Source organism: Zalophus californianus, chromosome 8, assembly GCF_009762305.2.
Source record: "Zalophus californianus isolate mZalCal1 chromosome 8, mZalCal1.pri.v2, whole genome shotgun sequence".
Taxonomy (NCBI): domain Eukaryota; kingdom Metazoa; phylum Chordata; class Mammalia; order Carnivora; family Otariidae; genus Zalophus; species Zalophus californianus.
In genome coordinates, this window is record NC_045602.1 from 27,303,808 (window position 1) to 27,320,642 (window position 16,835).

The 16,835-nt window shown below is 40.2% G+C and overlaps 1 protein-coding gene across 6 annotated transcripts in view; it reads left to right on the plus strand.

Moving 5' to 3' along the window:
• Positions 1-16,835, plus strand: part of LTBP1 (latent transforming growth factor beta binding protein 1) — a 388,182-nt gene that overhangs the window by 119,512 nt on the left and 251,835 nt on the right. For 5 of the 6 annotated variants that reach the window (XM_027621433.2, XM_027621430.2, XM_027621432.2 and 2 more), the window contains exon 4: positions 15,042-15,211. In XM_027621433.2, coding sequence (XP_027477234.2) covers positions 15,042-15,211 — 170 coding nt within the window. The remainder of the gene's footprint in view (positions 1-15,041; positions 15,212-16,835) is intronic. The other variant, XM_027621431.2, reaches the window with a different exon arrangement.

Genomic DNA, 16,835 nt, shown 5'->3' on the forward strand with positions numbered 1-16,835 from the left:
TGTTTATAACTGAATTTCAGAGCTGGGGGACTTGGGAGGTTGTCTCATAGATCCCTCTGCTTTATGGATAGGACTCTGACCCTTGGCTTACAGATTCAGTGGTATGATTTTAATTTACCAAATCTGATTCAGTGCTGTTGATCCTTCCTCCATCTTGAATTCTGTGAATGCCTTGCCCTGGAGAAGTGAGCTCTTGGATCCTTGTACCCATTGCATCTGTCCTTGACACTCTCTAGATGCCCTTCAAAGAGCTCTGTGTAAGGAAGATGTTGGTAATCAGGAAGGGGGAAATAGTGAAAGAGTAGTTGTGTTTGACATGTTCCCACTATCTTGTTCTATTTTTCCAGGTTTACAGGTAATGAGAGGGAGTATATGAAGTTAGCATAAACCCAAAAACCATGAATGTCTCTTCCTGCTGCCACCAGGGTCCATGATGGAGAGTTGACTAAAAAAATTCACATAAATATAACAGCTAACCACAATGCTGGGGAGGAAGAATTTGGAGAATGAGCACAATTAAGTATGAAAGTCTTCCTAGGCAAGTGGATAGAGGTTATTTCCCATGTCTGGCAAACAGGATGTTAATTCCTTCATTGCTGTAAGGGGAGGGTCATTGGAGAATGTAAAGCATTAGGCCTGCCGAGGCCGAAATCTCAGTGTGTTCAAGGAGTGGCTACTCAAAGAGTTTCAGAAAGCAGGAGGAAAAAAAGATTGAAGTGATAATATAGGGGACGGAACCATAGACCTGATCATTACCGTAGAATTGGTGTCTTAAACAGTTGGCTAAAAGGGGACAAGAACATACTTGGGATTTCCTGAGATGAACAAGTCTTATTGCTGTGTTACCAGAAATCCTGGAGGCTGGAGGTCAGGGCCTAAGAAACCTGCCTTCTCCCTTCTTCTCTGACTGTAGTGCTATTTTTTTTTTTTAAATAGATCTGGGATCTTTATTATGTAAGTTTTTTTTTTCCTAATTGTGGTAAAACATAGATAACAAAATTTGCCATTTTAACCATATTAAGTGTATAATTCATTAGCATTAATTACATTCAGGGCATCGTACAACTATCACCACTGTTTCCAAAACTTTCCTCACCCCAAACCAGAAACTTTGTACCTATTAAACAAAACTTTCATCCCTTATCCCTATTCATTCTACTTTGTGTCTATAAATTTGCCTATTCTAGGTACCTCATAAAAATTGTACAAAATTTGTCCTTTTTAATCTGGCTTATTTCACTTGGCATAACATTTTCCAAGATCATAACATGTGTCAGAACTTCATTCCTTTGTAGAGTTGGATCATATTCCATTGTATGTATGTATCACAATTTGTTGATCCATTCATCTGTGAAGGGCATATCTTGGGTTGTTTCTACCTTTTTGACTATTATGAATGATGCTGCAATGAACTTTGGTGTACAGTTGTCTTTTTGAGTACCTTGCCTTCAGTTGTTTTGGGTTTATACCTTGAGCGGAATTGCTAGATCATACAGTCATTCTATGTTTTTTTGTTTGTTTATTTGTTTGAGGAACCCCCAAACTCTATTTCATAGCAGCTGTGGTGCTGGGTTCCTTGACAGTTGCAAGCCCATGGAGGGCTTTCCTTTCTAAGTGTATCAGTATGAACAACTGACCTCAAGGTTGCTGAATGGGACTATAAATTCTGAACTCACAGTCTTAAAAGAAAAGATCTGAAGTTACTTATAAAACTTTGAAACAAATGTTGCTTTTCTCTTAACTATACTGAGTCATTTCTGAATATGAACTCGAATATAACCAGAGGGGTGAAATTCTGTTTTTGTTCTGTCCTCCTTACCTGGTGGAGGAGAAAGAAAGAATTGACCACTCCAGAGGGTGTGTCAGGTATTGTGCTAGGTATTTCCACACATTTCAGGAAAAAAAATGAAATCACATTTTGTGTTTGCCTTCATGTTAATGTTGTGAGGTGGATGTTATTACCCTTAGATTACAATGAGGAAATTGAGGTAATTCTCCCCTTCCCATGGTAAGTAGTAGAGTCAGGATTTGATTCCTAAAATTTGATTAAAAAACCTTGCAGTTGGCAGCTTCCCAAGAGGGTAGAAGCCTTATTGTTTACATTTTGGAATTTTTTTGGATTGTATTTAGGTTTCCTCTGGCCTTTCTTATTAGTCCAGATAAATCGATGACGACAGTTCCTTTTTAGTTTGTGTTCAGGGACATTGTCTCAAATAACCAAATGTGCCAGCTCATTTTTGACAAACTAAGGACTTTAGTTATTAACAATATTTCCTTCCATGGTTACTTGCTAAATAACTTAATCCAGGTCAAGGTTCTGATGATTTTAGTCTTCTGGGTTTTTCAGGGCTGTTGAATAGTTACCTCATTCTTGGCAGATAGGATATCTGCCTCATTAGCATGTAGCCTCTATAATTAGCGATAGGAGGAAAAAGGGGATATGCATTGCTGAAATTTTCCATTTCATCCTTTTTTTCCTCTCTCGGTGTTTGTTGGTCTCCTTTTTTCTTTTTGTGAATAAGTAACATTGCTATCTTACTCATAGAGTGTTTTCTCCTTTTCAGAGTACTTGTAAGTATGTGATTTGATCCAGGTTAAAAAAAATCACAAAAGGTAATTGTTGTAGGATATTTATATTTTGTAAACTCTTATAGAATAGTTTAAACACAAAAATAACAGAGAACATAGTATAAAAATACCTCACAATACCCACGCAGCAGTTTTCATGCTTAACCATCCAAAATTAGTTGTTTTGTTTATACTCAGTCTGCTTCTCTCCCTCCCTCTGAAATCAATCTATAAATGTTTCAGCATGTGTCTGTAAAAGATACGGGCCCTTAATAAGTAGCTGTAAGACTATTAGCCTATCCAAAACAAATAATATCAATAAAAATCCAGGCATTTAAATTTCCCTAAATGTTTCATAAGTACTTCCTACTTGTTCACATCAGGATCGAAACAATGTTCATCCACTGCAGTAGATCTATATTTCTCAAATCTTTTAAACTCCTCTCTTTTTACTTGAAATTTCTTGCAGAAACTATAGATTTTGTTTGTTGTACCCCTGTAATGCTAACAGGTATTCTGCCCCGCTGAATTTCATATAAATGTGTATAGATCTAGAGGCTTGGTCAGATTCGAGTTTGATTTTTGATTGGACTTCTTCATAAGTAGGGTCCTGCTCTTCTATCAGAACGCACTGTCTCTCTTTGTGATGTTAGCAGCCATTGGTGATCAGCACCTACATTTTATAAGGGCTTGCAAACAATGGTGTTTTAATCCTGTTCCTTTTTTACTTCCTTTCTTCAATTATTTGACTGGGCTTCAGTTTGTATAGGGAAGGTAGTGGGCATATTAGGCTTCTCCAGAGAAACAGAACCAGCAAGGATGCGTGTATATGTAAAGAGATTTATTGATGGGGACTAGACCCAGGTATAGACCCAGGGGAACGTGTGGTGCAGGTAAATTTCAAACAGTCTGCTAAGAGTTTGCTGTTAGCCAGGGAGGCCTTCAACTCACCCACATTATGAAGGGTCATCTGTTTACCTGGTGCAGTGACTTAAGCGTTAGTCTCATCCAAAAGTATCCTCCAAGTTGACATACAAAAATATCCATCACATGAGGGTATACTATGCTTGATTCTATCCTTTCATTGACCAGTTTTGAAACGAGTTGATTATCAGCATTTTCCAAAGGTGAGTTAGGATTTTTTTGTCGTCGTCGTCTTTTTTTTTGAACAACTCGGGGCTTGAACTTATGACCCTGAGATCAAGAGTCAGACGTTAACCAACTGAGCCACCTAGGTGTCCCCACTTGTGATTTTTTTTAAATGAATGAATGTATTTAAACACATATGAAATATTTCAAATCATCACTTTTTCTTACCAATGCTGAAATTGTTTCATCCTTGGCTAATGGGGGCTTCTTCAAATTATTCCCTTAGACCTTTTGACCTTTTGGATCTATAGTGACATCACCCTTCCCATTTCTGATAGAATTTGTGTCTTTCTTTGCTTGTTTTTTAAAATCAGTCTAGCTAGTTTTATCAGTTTCACTGATCTCAAACAGCTTTTGGGTTTAGTGATTTTTCTCTATTTCTGTATTTCATTGATTTCTGCCCTGACCTTTATTTCATTTCCTCTCCATTTTGAGTTTCATTTTTTTTTCTAGTTTCTCTATGTGGAAGCTGAGGCCATTGATTTGAGATCTTCATTTCTAATACAGGTATTTAGCCCTACACGTTTACTCCTTGATAATGGTTGAGCAGCATCCCATAAACTTAGATAGGTTGTGTTTTCATTTTTCAGTTCAAAATAATTTTGAATTTTTCTTTGGATTTCTTCTTTGATCCTTTGGGTTTTTATTTTTAAATTGACAAAAATTTGCATATTTAAGGTCTATAATGTGATGGCTTGATATGCATACACATTGTGAAATAATTACACAATCAAGCTAATTAACATTTATTACTTCACAAGTTATTGTGGTGAGAACACTTGCAATCAACCCTCTTAGAAAATTTAGACTTGCAAATATCATAATATTAACTATAGCCACCATGCAATATGTATGGTATATATTAATTTCCCAGGACCTGTTTATCTTTTTTTTAAACTTTTTATTTAAATTCCAGTTAGTTAACACAGTGTAATATTGGTTTCAGGTGTATAATATAGTAATTTGATACTTCTGTATAACACTTGAGCAGTTGTCACAGCAAGTGCCTTCCTTTATCCCATCACCTGTGTGACTCAGCCCCCACCCACCTCCCCTCTGGTAACCATCCATTTGTTCTCTCTAGTTAAGAATCTGTTTCTTGGTTTGTCTGTCTCCCTTTTCTCCCTCTATGATCTTTTATTTTGTTTCTTAAACAAAGTTTAAGTTTGTTTCTTAAACTCCACATATGAGTGAAACCATATGGTATTTGTCTTTCTCTGACTGATTTTGCTTAGCATAATATTCTCTAGCTCCATTCCAATTGTAGCAGATGACAAGATTTCATTCTTTTCTGTGGCTGAGTAATATTCCACACAAATGCTACATCTTCTTTATCCATTCATCAGTCAATGGAAATTTGGGCTCTTTCCATAATTTGGCTATTGTAAATAATCTGTAAACATTGGGGTGCATGTATGCCTTTGAATGACTTTTTTTGTATTCTTGTATTCTTTAGTAGCACAATTGCTGGATCTTAGGGATCTTAGGGTAGTTCTATTTTTAACTTTTTGAGGAACCTCCATACTGTTTTCCAGAGCGGCTGCACCAGTTTGCGTTCCCACCAACATGGCAAGAGGGTTCCCCTTTCTCTACATCCTCGCCAACACCTGTTGTTTCTTGTGTTGTTTATTTTGAGCCATTCTGACAGGTGTGAGGTGGTATCTCCTTGTAGTTTTGATTTGTATTTCCTTGATGATCAGTGATGTTGAGCATTTTTTTAATGTGTCCGTTGGCCATTGGTATGTCTTCTTTGGAAAAATGTCTATTCATGTCTTCTGCCCATTTTTTAACTATATTATTTGTTTTTTGGGTATTGAGTTTGATAAATTCTTTATAGATTTTGGATGCTAAACTTTTATCAGATATGTCATTTGCAAATATCTTCTCCCATTCTGTAGGTTGCCTTTCAGTTTTGTCGATTGTTTCCTTCGCTGTGCAGAAGTTTTTTATTTTGATGAAGTCCCAATTGTCTATTTTTGTTTTTGTTTCCTTTGCCTCAGGAGACATGTTTAGTAAGAAGTTGCTACAGCCGTTGTCAAAGAGGTTACAGTCTGTGTTCTCTAGAATTTTGATGGTTTTCTGTCTCACATTTAGGTCTTTTATCCATTTTGGATTTATTTTTGTGTATGGTGTAAGGAAGTTGCCCAGTTTCATTCTTCTCCATGTTGCTGTCCATTTTTCCCAACACCATTTGTTGACGATGAAGAGACTGTGTTTTTTCCATTGGGTATTCTTTGCTGCTTTGTCGAAGATTAATTGACCATGCAGTTGTGCGTTTATTTCTGGGTTTTCCATTCTGTTCCATTATCTTTGTGTCTGTTTTTGTGCCAGTACCATACTGTCTTGATCACTACAGCTTTGTGATATAACTTAAGGTCCAGAATTGTGATGCCTCCAGCTTTGCTTTTTGTTTTCAAGTTTGCTTTGGCTATTTGGAGTCTTTTGTGGTTCCATACAAATTTTAGGATTGTTCTAGTTCTGTGAATCCTTTGGTTGCTTTGAAGTTCACAAATTTAGTTTGGTTTTTAGTTTACAGATATTTAGAGGATTTTCCAGAGATCTTTCTGTTACTGATTTCTGATTTAATTTCATGATGGCCAGAGAACATAGTTTGTATGACTCAAATCCTTTAAACATTACTGACACTTTTTATATGCCCAAATGGTCTATCTTGGTAAATACTCTGTATGCACTTGAAAAACATGTGTTCAGCTGTTGTTGGGTGTGGTGTTCTATGAATGTCAATTAGGTTAAGTTGATTGATAGTGTTAGGTCTTTTATATCCTCACTGATTTTCCGTGTGCTTGTTTTGTCCGTTTTTTAAACGGGTATTGAAACAGGAACTAAAACAAAATTATCTGTTTCTCATGGCTTTTTTTTTTTTAAAACAATTTTTGCTTCACATATTTTGAAGCTCTGTTATCAAGTGCACAGCTGTTTCGGATTCTTGGTGTCCTCTTGATGAATTGACCCTTTATCCTTATGGAATGATCCTTTTTATCCTTAGTAATAATCTTTGCTCTGAAATCTACTCCGCCTGTTACTAACATAGTCCTAGCTACTCCAGCTTTGTTCTGATTCATGTGAACATGTGAAATCTTTTCTCATTCTTTTGCTTTTAACATGTCTGTCTTTATAGTTAAGGTGGGTTTGTTGTAGGCAGCTGTGTAGTTGGGTCTTGCTTTCTAACCAGTCTGACAAGCTCTGGTTTTTAATTGAGTTGTTTAGACCATTTCCTTTTTTTTTTTTTTTTTTCCCAAGCACTTAATTTCAGCCAACTTCATTTTTTATTTCCGAAGTGTTGGGATTATTTTATTAAACTTTCCAAGAGGAGGCCTTTTCCTCCCTGCTTCTTAAAATTTCCTCTTCATTACAGCTCTTTGATTATATTTTCCCCTCCTCTAGGAACTTGGGATTAGATGGGTTGAGAATTCCTGGAATGTTTTCATGTAGCAGTCATGTTCAGAAGAGTAGCTCCTAGGGGCACCTGGGTGGCTCAGATGGTTAAGCGTCTGCCTTCGGCTCAGGTCATGATCCCGGGGTCCTGGGATCAAGCCCCGCATCAGGCTCCCTGCTCAGCGGGGAGTCTGCTTCTCCCTTTCCCTCTGCTGTTCCCCTGCTTGTGCTCTCTCTCTCTCTCTCTCTCTCTCTGTCAAAAATAAAATCTTTAAAAAAAAGAAAAAGAAAAAGAAGAGTATCTACTAACCAGGGCTGTGTGGAGACACAGGTTCCCTCTCGGGGACCAGTTGTGAGACACCTCAGATTAGACATTTCTTTAGAGAAGATGTGGAGGACCATTTGAAGACAGGGCAGATGTGGGAAATTGTAGGTGCAGCACTCAGCTTTGTCTGTTACCCCGACGGTTCACACCAAGCCCCGAACACGTGTGACCTTCTTGGCATAACTAAACACGTATGGTCGATTGGACTCGCCCGCCTTAGAAAGCATTTGGCAACTCTTTTTCTACCATCTCTTCATGGCACACTCCCTTCCCTTGCTAAGTAGTTTAACAAAAAGTTCTTCCCAACTCTGTGTTGTACTGTTCCTGCAAGGGCTTCTAGTAAATGATTTTTTTAAAAATCTCTATTCCATACCATTTTCAGTGATAGGCTAGCCCCCCTTGCAGGTTTCCAGCCAGGGAACCTGAGGCCAGGGCTGCGTCCCTGGCCTCATAGGGCTTACAAAACACATAGGAGGTTGTGCAGGTTTTATCTCCTCTAGAGCTTTTCATTGCCATTCCTACAGGCCATTTGCTCTTTACTCATGTCTATTAAAATCGTTTGGGGAGAGTAGCACATGTTGAGAATAGGGTTTTTCAGCTTTGGCCCTACTGACTTTTGGGGCCAGGTAATTCCTTCTTGTGGAGGACTGTCCTGTACGTTATAGGACATTCAGTAGCTCCCTGGCTTCTCCCCACGGGATTGAGCCCCTTACCTCTGAGTTGTAACATTTGAAAATGTCTCTGATATTGCCAGATGCGCATGGGGGCAAAATCACTCCCAGGAAAGAACCACTTGCCAAAGAAAATTGGTTCCCAAAGTACTTGGTTGTGTTTTCCGTGTTTATTAATGATGACCACCACAGTTTACTTCATTTCCATGCTTTCCCTCTCCCCCCGCAATATCTACCTTCTTTCATTTCATTTCCTCAATCCCCTACTGGTCTGTCCCCTACACTTAGATTTTTCATATACTCTTTTCTTTCCTTCTGTTCTCCAGACTTTGTCTTTGCTTGTTTCATTTTACTTTCACTGTGTGTGTTCTGGCCGACTCCGGCTCTCCCTTATCCTGTTACTGGCAGTCTGTCTGTGCTGTCTGTCTGTGCTGCCCTTTGATCTCGTCATCAGCAACCTTTTACTTCCTAATCCTTTCCTTGGTCTGGAAGATAATTCTGTATGAATGGGCTCACCACAAAAATTAGTCTCCCTTCACATGTGTGTTATTATGCCTCGTGACCTCTTCTTAGCCGTATGCTTTTTTTTGGTCCTTCCCTCTGTGCTTATCAGCCTCGAGAACTCTGTTTCCTCCGTCAGACCATAGCTGGCATCTCCTGTACTTGAGCACACCGCCTGTTCCTTGAGTAGCATGTACCCCTGCTTCTGAACAGTTTGGAACCCATGCAAGTCACCTAGGATCGCTTGCATTTTGTCAGGAGAAACTGACCCTAGAAGTCTGGAGGTGACCCTTCGTGGCTTCCTCCTCTAGCTCTGTTTTCTTCCCCTTCTGGTTTCTCTTAGTCTTGATTATAAACCTGAGTATGCTACACATCGGGGAAAGGTTTGGATTGTGTTAGACTGGCCTTCTGTGGGAAACATTTTATGGCCTGTTGGGGGTTTCCTTCTGTGAGGTCCAAAGCTCTTTCCTTAAGTGGAAAGGGGCTTGTGTTTTGCCAGATCCTCCCACCCGTTCCACAGGTCAAATAATGAATCTAGTAGAAATGTGGAAAAGTTTAGTCCATACGTGTGCCAAAAATTGCCACTATGAAGGCAGCAGTGTAAACAGTGTGACTAATCCTTTCTTTTAAGGAAAGAAGTTGTATGGGATTGTTTCCCTGCTGCTTATAAAGATACAGAGGTTTCCACGGATTCGGGTCTTCAGATGGCCAGCCCTTCCCCTAAGCTCCGGCCTCTGTTTCCTTTTCTGTCTTTCGCCACCTGTCGAATGGATGGCCCACTGCAGCCACACTCCTGTCACTGCTGAAAATGCACTGTGAATGGTGCCAGTGACCTCCCCAACCCAGGCGTGGCCTTTCCTCATTTCTTTCCCTGCTTTTCCTGTTGCAGTTGGCAGGTGGTCCTCTATCCTTTCCTCCTAGGAACTTTCTTCCATTTATCATTTCTGGATCCACGTTATTCTTGTTTTTCTCCTAATTTCCCCCCCATTTTCTCTTTATGTCTCTACCCTTACGTGTGAATGTCCTCCAGACCATGTGGTTCTGTGTTCTTTTTTTCTGAAACATTTTTGCCTTTGAAGAAGTTGGCTCCTCTTTGAACATCACTTTTCCTCATCTTGGAGGCTTTCCCTAATTGCCCCTCAGAGACTTGCTCTGTGTTCTGTCTCTAACATGATCACCATCCTCACAGACTGACCCTTTCTTCTGCCTGCCATAACTCAGCATGCTTCTTTGCTGTTTCTTTTCCCCTTGGCCTTGAACAAAAATACCTGTCCAGTCAACCAGGCTCGAAACCTTTCCTTGTCACTTGAGCCCTTTGCCTTTTGTCCCCAGCTGTCCTGCATTTAATCATCAAGTCCTATGGGTCCTTCTGGTAGTTAGCTCCACCCAGCCATTTCTTCATTTATTCCTTTTAAGTGTTGTCTGAATACTTCTTGCCCTAGGAGGTGAAGATTTAGCTTATTTACTTCACATCTTACTCCCCACCCTTTCTCTCAAAATCATCATTTCATTTTCATAGCTTGTGTACACCCCAATGGCACATTTAGGCTTCTGTTTCTTCTTCTGTCAATGTCATCTGTCAAGGTCATGAATAGTATCTGATGACCCTGCATTTTATAAGGCAAGGGCAGTGGCTCTCCCAGTCTTCCCTCCCCTTCTCCTCCTCTTCAAGAATCTTCCAACCTTCTCTAGCTAATTCTGTACATTAATATCACCAAAGCTGGGAACCCAGTTGTTTCTGACAGTTACAGCGTTTGTAATATTTTGTCTGTCGATGTACCACTCAATGCTTGGGTTTCTCTCTCTGTATCTGTCCTTTGCTCTCATGCATGCTTCTCGAAGGAGAGTGTTCCTAGCATCAAATTTGAGTGTATTCTCCATTTTTCTTTCCAACAGTTGCATTTATACCATATAGTCAAGTGTCTCCAAAATTCACAACCATATTTTCCATTCTTGTGACTCCTTTTCCCCCTGGCATCATTCTCCCAGAGCTCCCTGTCTTCCTGATTTCCTGGCAGGCTTCTTTTTAGGGGAAAAATGGGAGACCAGTCTTTTGAGCTAGGGGAACCCAGAATCCAGAATGAGAAGGCCTTACTCTGGGAGTAGGGAGCAGTAAGTTTTGTGGTTTATACAACCTAGTTCCATTCTTTTAGAGAAGAGTACTCTTTTTTTTTTCCCCCTGAGAAGAGTAGAAGTCTGACATCTGGATGCTTTGTTTGCTAGAGTTGGGGAGGATAGCTGCCTTTATATATAGATTTTTAGTTAAGACACCAGTGTTCAGCCCTACTTTTTATCACCCTTTGCTTTACTTGGTTTCAGGTCCAAACCTCCTCTGTGTTTCCCAGAGAATATTGTCTCCTTTGTGCCTTTGCCTCACAGAGTGATTCTTGACCAGTGCCCTTAAGCCTACTGGTTGCAACCCATTAGGGAGTCATGAAGTCATGAAATCAATGTAGTGGTTCAAGACTGTCACTTAAAAAACAGATTAGAGGACAAAAATCTCAAAGTGTCCTACACATGCAAAGGGTAAATGTTGTTTCATAACACTTGTTTTAGTTATATAAAAACACAGACCCATATGTACATGTGAATTGGGTCTCAAGTAAAATGGACTTCTTACTGCAGGTTGAACTAAAAGAAATTAGGAGAATATTTTTCAGGCCATGGCTTCCTCCATGCTGCTACAACAGTCAACATTTCTCAATCCACTTTGAATCTTACAGATTTGTTGAAATATCTCTTGTGGGTTTATTAATGGGTACAACAAACCATATTTAGTACCCTGTGTGGCACAGGTATTGACTAATCTGAAGGGATGCTGGAACAGAGACCTAGGGATCCAGCTCTGCCAAGTGTTAACTCCTTATTTACAGGATTGAAGGGACGTATGTCTTGGGGGCACCCAGTGGAGGGAGGAGGGAGGGGCACTAAAGGTCTTGGGATAGCAGCTCTTTATCAGACCAGAATATTGCCATATTTTAATGACTAGTGTGGCTGTACTGTTGGGTAACAGCCAAATGTCAACTCTGAATTAAATCTTTTTTTATTCCTTAAAATTTTAAGGGCATCTTTGGAGGAAGGTGAGATATATAGGTACCTAAAAAAAAAAACAAAAAACAAAAACCAAAACATTTTGAACCAGAGGTCCTACAGTTTTCATTTCTAACTTAATTTTCTCAAATACTTTAGTTCTCTTTAAAAAAAAAATTGTAATGCTCTGACAAACCTGATGTTCACTAGTGATAGTTGAGTCTCCCTCCCTCCCCCCAAGCCCCGGGAGGAGGGAAGAATGGAGAAAATCCCAATTGGAATGAAAGGAGAGAGATTATTCCTGAAATACTCGGGTAAAAGAGAAGAGTTAAAGAGAATATGTATTTGTAAGGCTTTTCATTTGTAACGGATGATGGCGTTAGCGGGCAAAGTGGACGCCACCCATCAAGGGAGGAAGAGAGAAGAGGATGCAAATCGTGTATTTGTGAAATGAGTGATCGCACAGTTTCCTCCGTTTGCCCCATGTGATGCCGCCATCCATGGTTTTGCTTCTTTCTCTGTGGGGCCGTCATGCAGAGTGGCTTCAGTCTATTCCTGTGTGGTGACACACTGGCACTGGGGAAAAGGAAGGGTGATGGAGAAAGGGAAGCGCAGTTCGGGTGTAGCTCCATATTTGCAATCTGTGACTTTGGCAGGTGCTTCTACTGCAGTTAAGACTTAAGTACCATTACACTGGCATTTACTCACTGCTCATTTCCTTAAGTCCATGATGGCTGAGGGTTGTTGCTCAAGTTCGAGACCCGGTAAGCCCGTCTTCCTTGTTTGTTCATTACTTTCCAGTGAGGTGTTGGGAAAAGGAGCCCATAGGTAAGCTTTCAGCTCATTTCTTGGTGCCTCTCACTTCCTTGATTCAGAAGGGAAAGAAGGGAGGACCTCAACTAGGAGGCAGATCTCCACCCCTCCCCCGGCCCCGAGTCCATCCTACCTGGCAACGGTCAGAGCTGGATGCTGTCTTCTCGTGAACAGGAATACTTCTGCCAGCAGGGGCCAGCAGCGTAGTGACAGGATGACAGCATCACTGGGGAGTGAGTTGCCCCGGAGATGAGAAGAAGGGCTTCCTGTTTTCACGAGGCTGATGGAGTAGACTTGTTCTTATCACTCACCGCCAGATGTGTCCAGCTGTTACACTTTCTACTCAATCCCAACCAAACAAACTTAACGTTCAAACCAACACTTACATCATCAAAACAAAAGTGTTTACAACGTTAAGCCTTACTTAGGCTTTTAGCAATTTAAGTCATTAGTCTAGTGATAGAGGGAGTACCCTTTCATGGAATTGTGTCTGGGAAAACTCAAGTCCAGGGTGGATTTTCCTAGGCTTTCCTGCAACTCCAAGCTTTAGAGTGGTGGATCGAGGTCCCTGACTTGCTAAGAGGGAAGCAGTCTTCATCCCCCCCTCTTCCTTCATTCTTGTGGACGCCTTGTCCTGCAGAATAGCTCATTCATCAGCTCCAGTTAGAGTCAGTCACATAGACTGACTTTATTCAGGACTGTTCCTGCTTTTGAGGAGACACTGTGTGGTGGTGTTTTGGGTGGCTTGACAATTGACCTTTCATACTCCCCTGTCACAGTGTCATTTCTTCCTCTCGTTTAGAGTCCCTCATTAGGGACAATCTTTGGGGCTTTGGGGTACCTTATCAGTGTGATTATATCCCAGTCAACCATTTCCCAAGTTCATGTATCATAGTTTGGAAATATTTTGATTGGTTTAGATGGCTTTAATGTGCCACATTTGATAAAATTCAAGGTTACTACTGGAGAGGTCACCTTTCATAGGCTCAGTTTGCTGCTAAAATGCTCTGTCTCAGCAGTTTTGGTAGCAATTAAGCATTTTTTGGAATTGGTGTATCTTCTTTATATTGTTTGATTATTTATTAGTCTTGCTTAGCTAATGATTTTAGTTCTGTTCCCCAGGGAATTACTAAATCTGGGCAAAGGTTTATTATTTTAAATTTTACGTGCTGAATAGTATTCCATTGTGTATATATTACCACATCTTCTTTGTCCATTCATCTATCGATGGACCCTTGGGCTGCTTCCATATCTTGGCTATTGTAGATAATGCGGCTATAAACATTGGGGTGCATGTATCCCTTTGAATTAGTGTTTTTGTATTGTTTGGATAAAATACCCAGAACTAATATAACACTGTATGTTAAATATACTGGAATTAAAATTAAAAAATTATTTAAAAAAACAGTTTCCATTACATGTAACAAAAGAGAACTGTCATAGAAAATGGTTGGGCCAGAGGGTGAATACACAGTCATTGTGTTTAGGAGTCCCCAGAGTTCTTGATTCGTGGTATTGAAGAAATGAGATTGTGATTAGTCATTCTTACCATTGTTATTATTCTTAGGAACTAGTCATTGTAAAACATTTAACCAGAATAGTACGGTTTTAGTTATTATGAGATACAGCATAAAATATTTAAATGTTAACTAGAAAAAGTTGAATGTTTCTTCCTTATCATAATTATATTTCAAAAGATAATTTAAGAAATTCTTTTTTTTTCCAGTTTTTGTGTGTTCAGATTTTTTATGAGCATTTTTTCTTTGCCCTGTGTGACGGAGGTTCTGTGGTACAGGTTAGGAAGGTGAGGCTGAGAGCTTGCCCATCTTCTATCATTAGGAAGGTCCCACGCTTTACTCTTCAGGCTCTGACTGTTGAGAGTTAGTTTTGCATAACTGATCAAGCGCGTGATTTCTTGCATAGCCCTCTTTCTGTTTTTCCTTCTTTCTTTCCCCTCTTTGCATTTCTAATACTGCCTACTTATCAGTGTATTTCAAATGCACTTTTTAAATATATGTACCTACTCATGTATAGGTCATTGTCTTTCTTACATATAAATGTCCTGTGTTCTGCATACAGGCTGTGGTAACTTTGCTCTGAATCCTGTGATAGAATCCACCTGTGGTGGCCTCTTTAGCCTATGCTTCTTGACTAGAGAGGCAGAGTCCCTTTTAAAAAAGGATTCTCTCTTTCTTTCTTTCTCTCTCTCTCTCTCTCTCTCTTTTTCTAGATTATTGAGAGAGAGAGAGAGAGAGAGAGTGCACGAGCTAGGGGGAGGGGGAGAGGGAGACAGACTCTGCTGAGTGTGGAGCCCGATACAGGGATTAGTCTCACAACCCCCAGATCATGACCTGAGCCAAAACCAAGAGTTGGATGCTTAACCAACTGAGCCACCCAGGTGCCCTGTGTTAAGGTTTCTATGTGTAAGCGGTTAGTTCCTTGTGTTATAAATGGTCAGCTATAGTATTTGAAGGAAAAATTGAGCCTTGTGTGAAATCTCTTTCCTTTTGAGTTTAATTTCTTATTTTTCCCATCTTAGCCTTAAAAATCCATAATTAATTTCCCTATCCTGGCTTTGTTCTTCCCAGAGTGACACCCCTTTCCTCACAGAATGTGATGATTCATCACGGCCAGACCCAGGAATATGTGCTCAAGCCCAAGTACTTTGCAGCGCAGAAGGTGATTTCGGGAGAGCAGTCCACTGAAGGTTCGTTCCCTTCAAGATACGGGCAGGGTCAAGTCACGGCACCTTTTCAGTGTGAGTATAGTCTGGTCAATGATTTTTCTAAGTTACAGTATCATAGTTTGGAAATACTTTGGTTTAGATGGCTTTAATATGTCACAGTGGATAAAACTTAAGAGTCGTAAAAAAAAAAAAAAACAACCCAAACACAACAAACCCACCCTGGTTCCCCAAACAATAGACAGCGGCCCATTTTCTTTATTTTGAGGAAAGGCAGTTTCCTTGGATGTTGGCAGAGAATCTGCAGTGACCTGCCTGTAATTCTGTTTCTGCAAGATGACTCCATTTCTGAGACATACTTGTTCTCCTTTTAGATACAGTTGTATGCCCGACCTGTTTACACTGATAAAATATTTTCTTTAGTAAGCTAGCCAGGATTCATGCCCTGTGAAATGTCTGAAATGCCCTGCATTACTCTCTGAGGTTCACCTCCAGCGGATATTTTTATGATATGAGGTCCACTTTCTAGTCTACGGAGCAGATGGTGTGTCAGGTTTTCGTCTGAATTTGTAAAGAGTGATTGTATCCGAGGCCAGCTTGGTTACTATCTCACTATGTGGGAAGCTCAAGGACAAGCCCGGGCTCAAAGGGTGGGGAATGTGATGATTTGTGGTTTAGGTATTACGGAGTGTCTGCTTGCAGCATCTGGAGGAAACGTTCTGGAGTGAGGCGCAGACCATTCAGAGCCGAGAGCTAGACACACGCCCGCCTTCCAGCAGCTTCCTGCTCCGTCTCACACTGACTTATTGCCTGAGCCACAAGTAATAGAGGAGAATGCCAGTTGTTCGGTTGAAAAGGAGTGTCTTTCACCACCAAAAACAGTGCAAAGAGCTGAGACAGAGTTTTTACGACTGTTGGGCCCTTCAGAAGTCTGTATCTGTATGGGTTTCATTCCCTGGGCCCATCCCCACCTCCCTGCGTTGGTCATCATTCTAGAGTGATTGACTCTTCCCTTAGAATTGGTGACTTAAGAAAAAGAGTATCTCGTGTAAGGTTTGCACCTTGCATTTTTCATCTTTTGAAAAAATTCTGCTCCGTGACCTGAGGCTGGATTCCCCAGAGCAATAGGGTGATGAGATTCACAGGGCCCATGAGGACAGCAAGCTCTGGGGATTTTCAAGAGGGAAGAATGGAGAAATCCTATAGATTATCTCCTTGTCTTTTTGGCAAGATACTTTCAAGTTATTTGCATAACAATAGAGGTGTCCATCTTGTTTTTAAAGACCCTTTGGTGTAAGTGCTTCATAACCTGTTCTTTGTGAATATCCCTGAGTATATAATATTTTTCTAATCTTAATTTAAAAAATAACCCCAAAGAGGTATACTTATTATTTCTTTGGGTTTTTATATAGATCAGGGATTTCGTAGAATCTTTCCAGAATTAGAATGTGATGGGAGGAAAGTTTTTGGAAGCTTATAACCTTACTGGTAAGGAAGAGAATTTTGAACTCTATGGAAGTGTCAGGAAAAGGTGGTCTGAGAATCACTGGTATTGAGACTAGAGCCGGGACTGGTTTGGGTTTGTTGATGATTCGTTATTGGAATGACTGGTCCCACGATGTGTGTGTATTTTAAACTCTCAGACCTTTGTTGAAGTGTCTTCTAGAAGATGAAATTATATTTTAGAAAAACAGGGAGA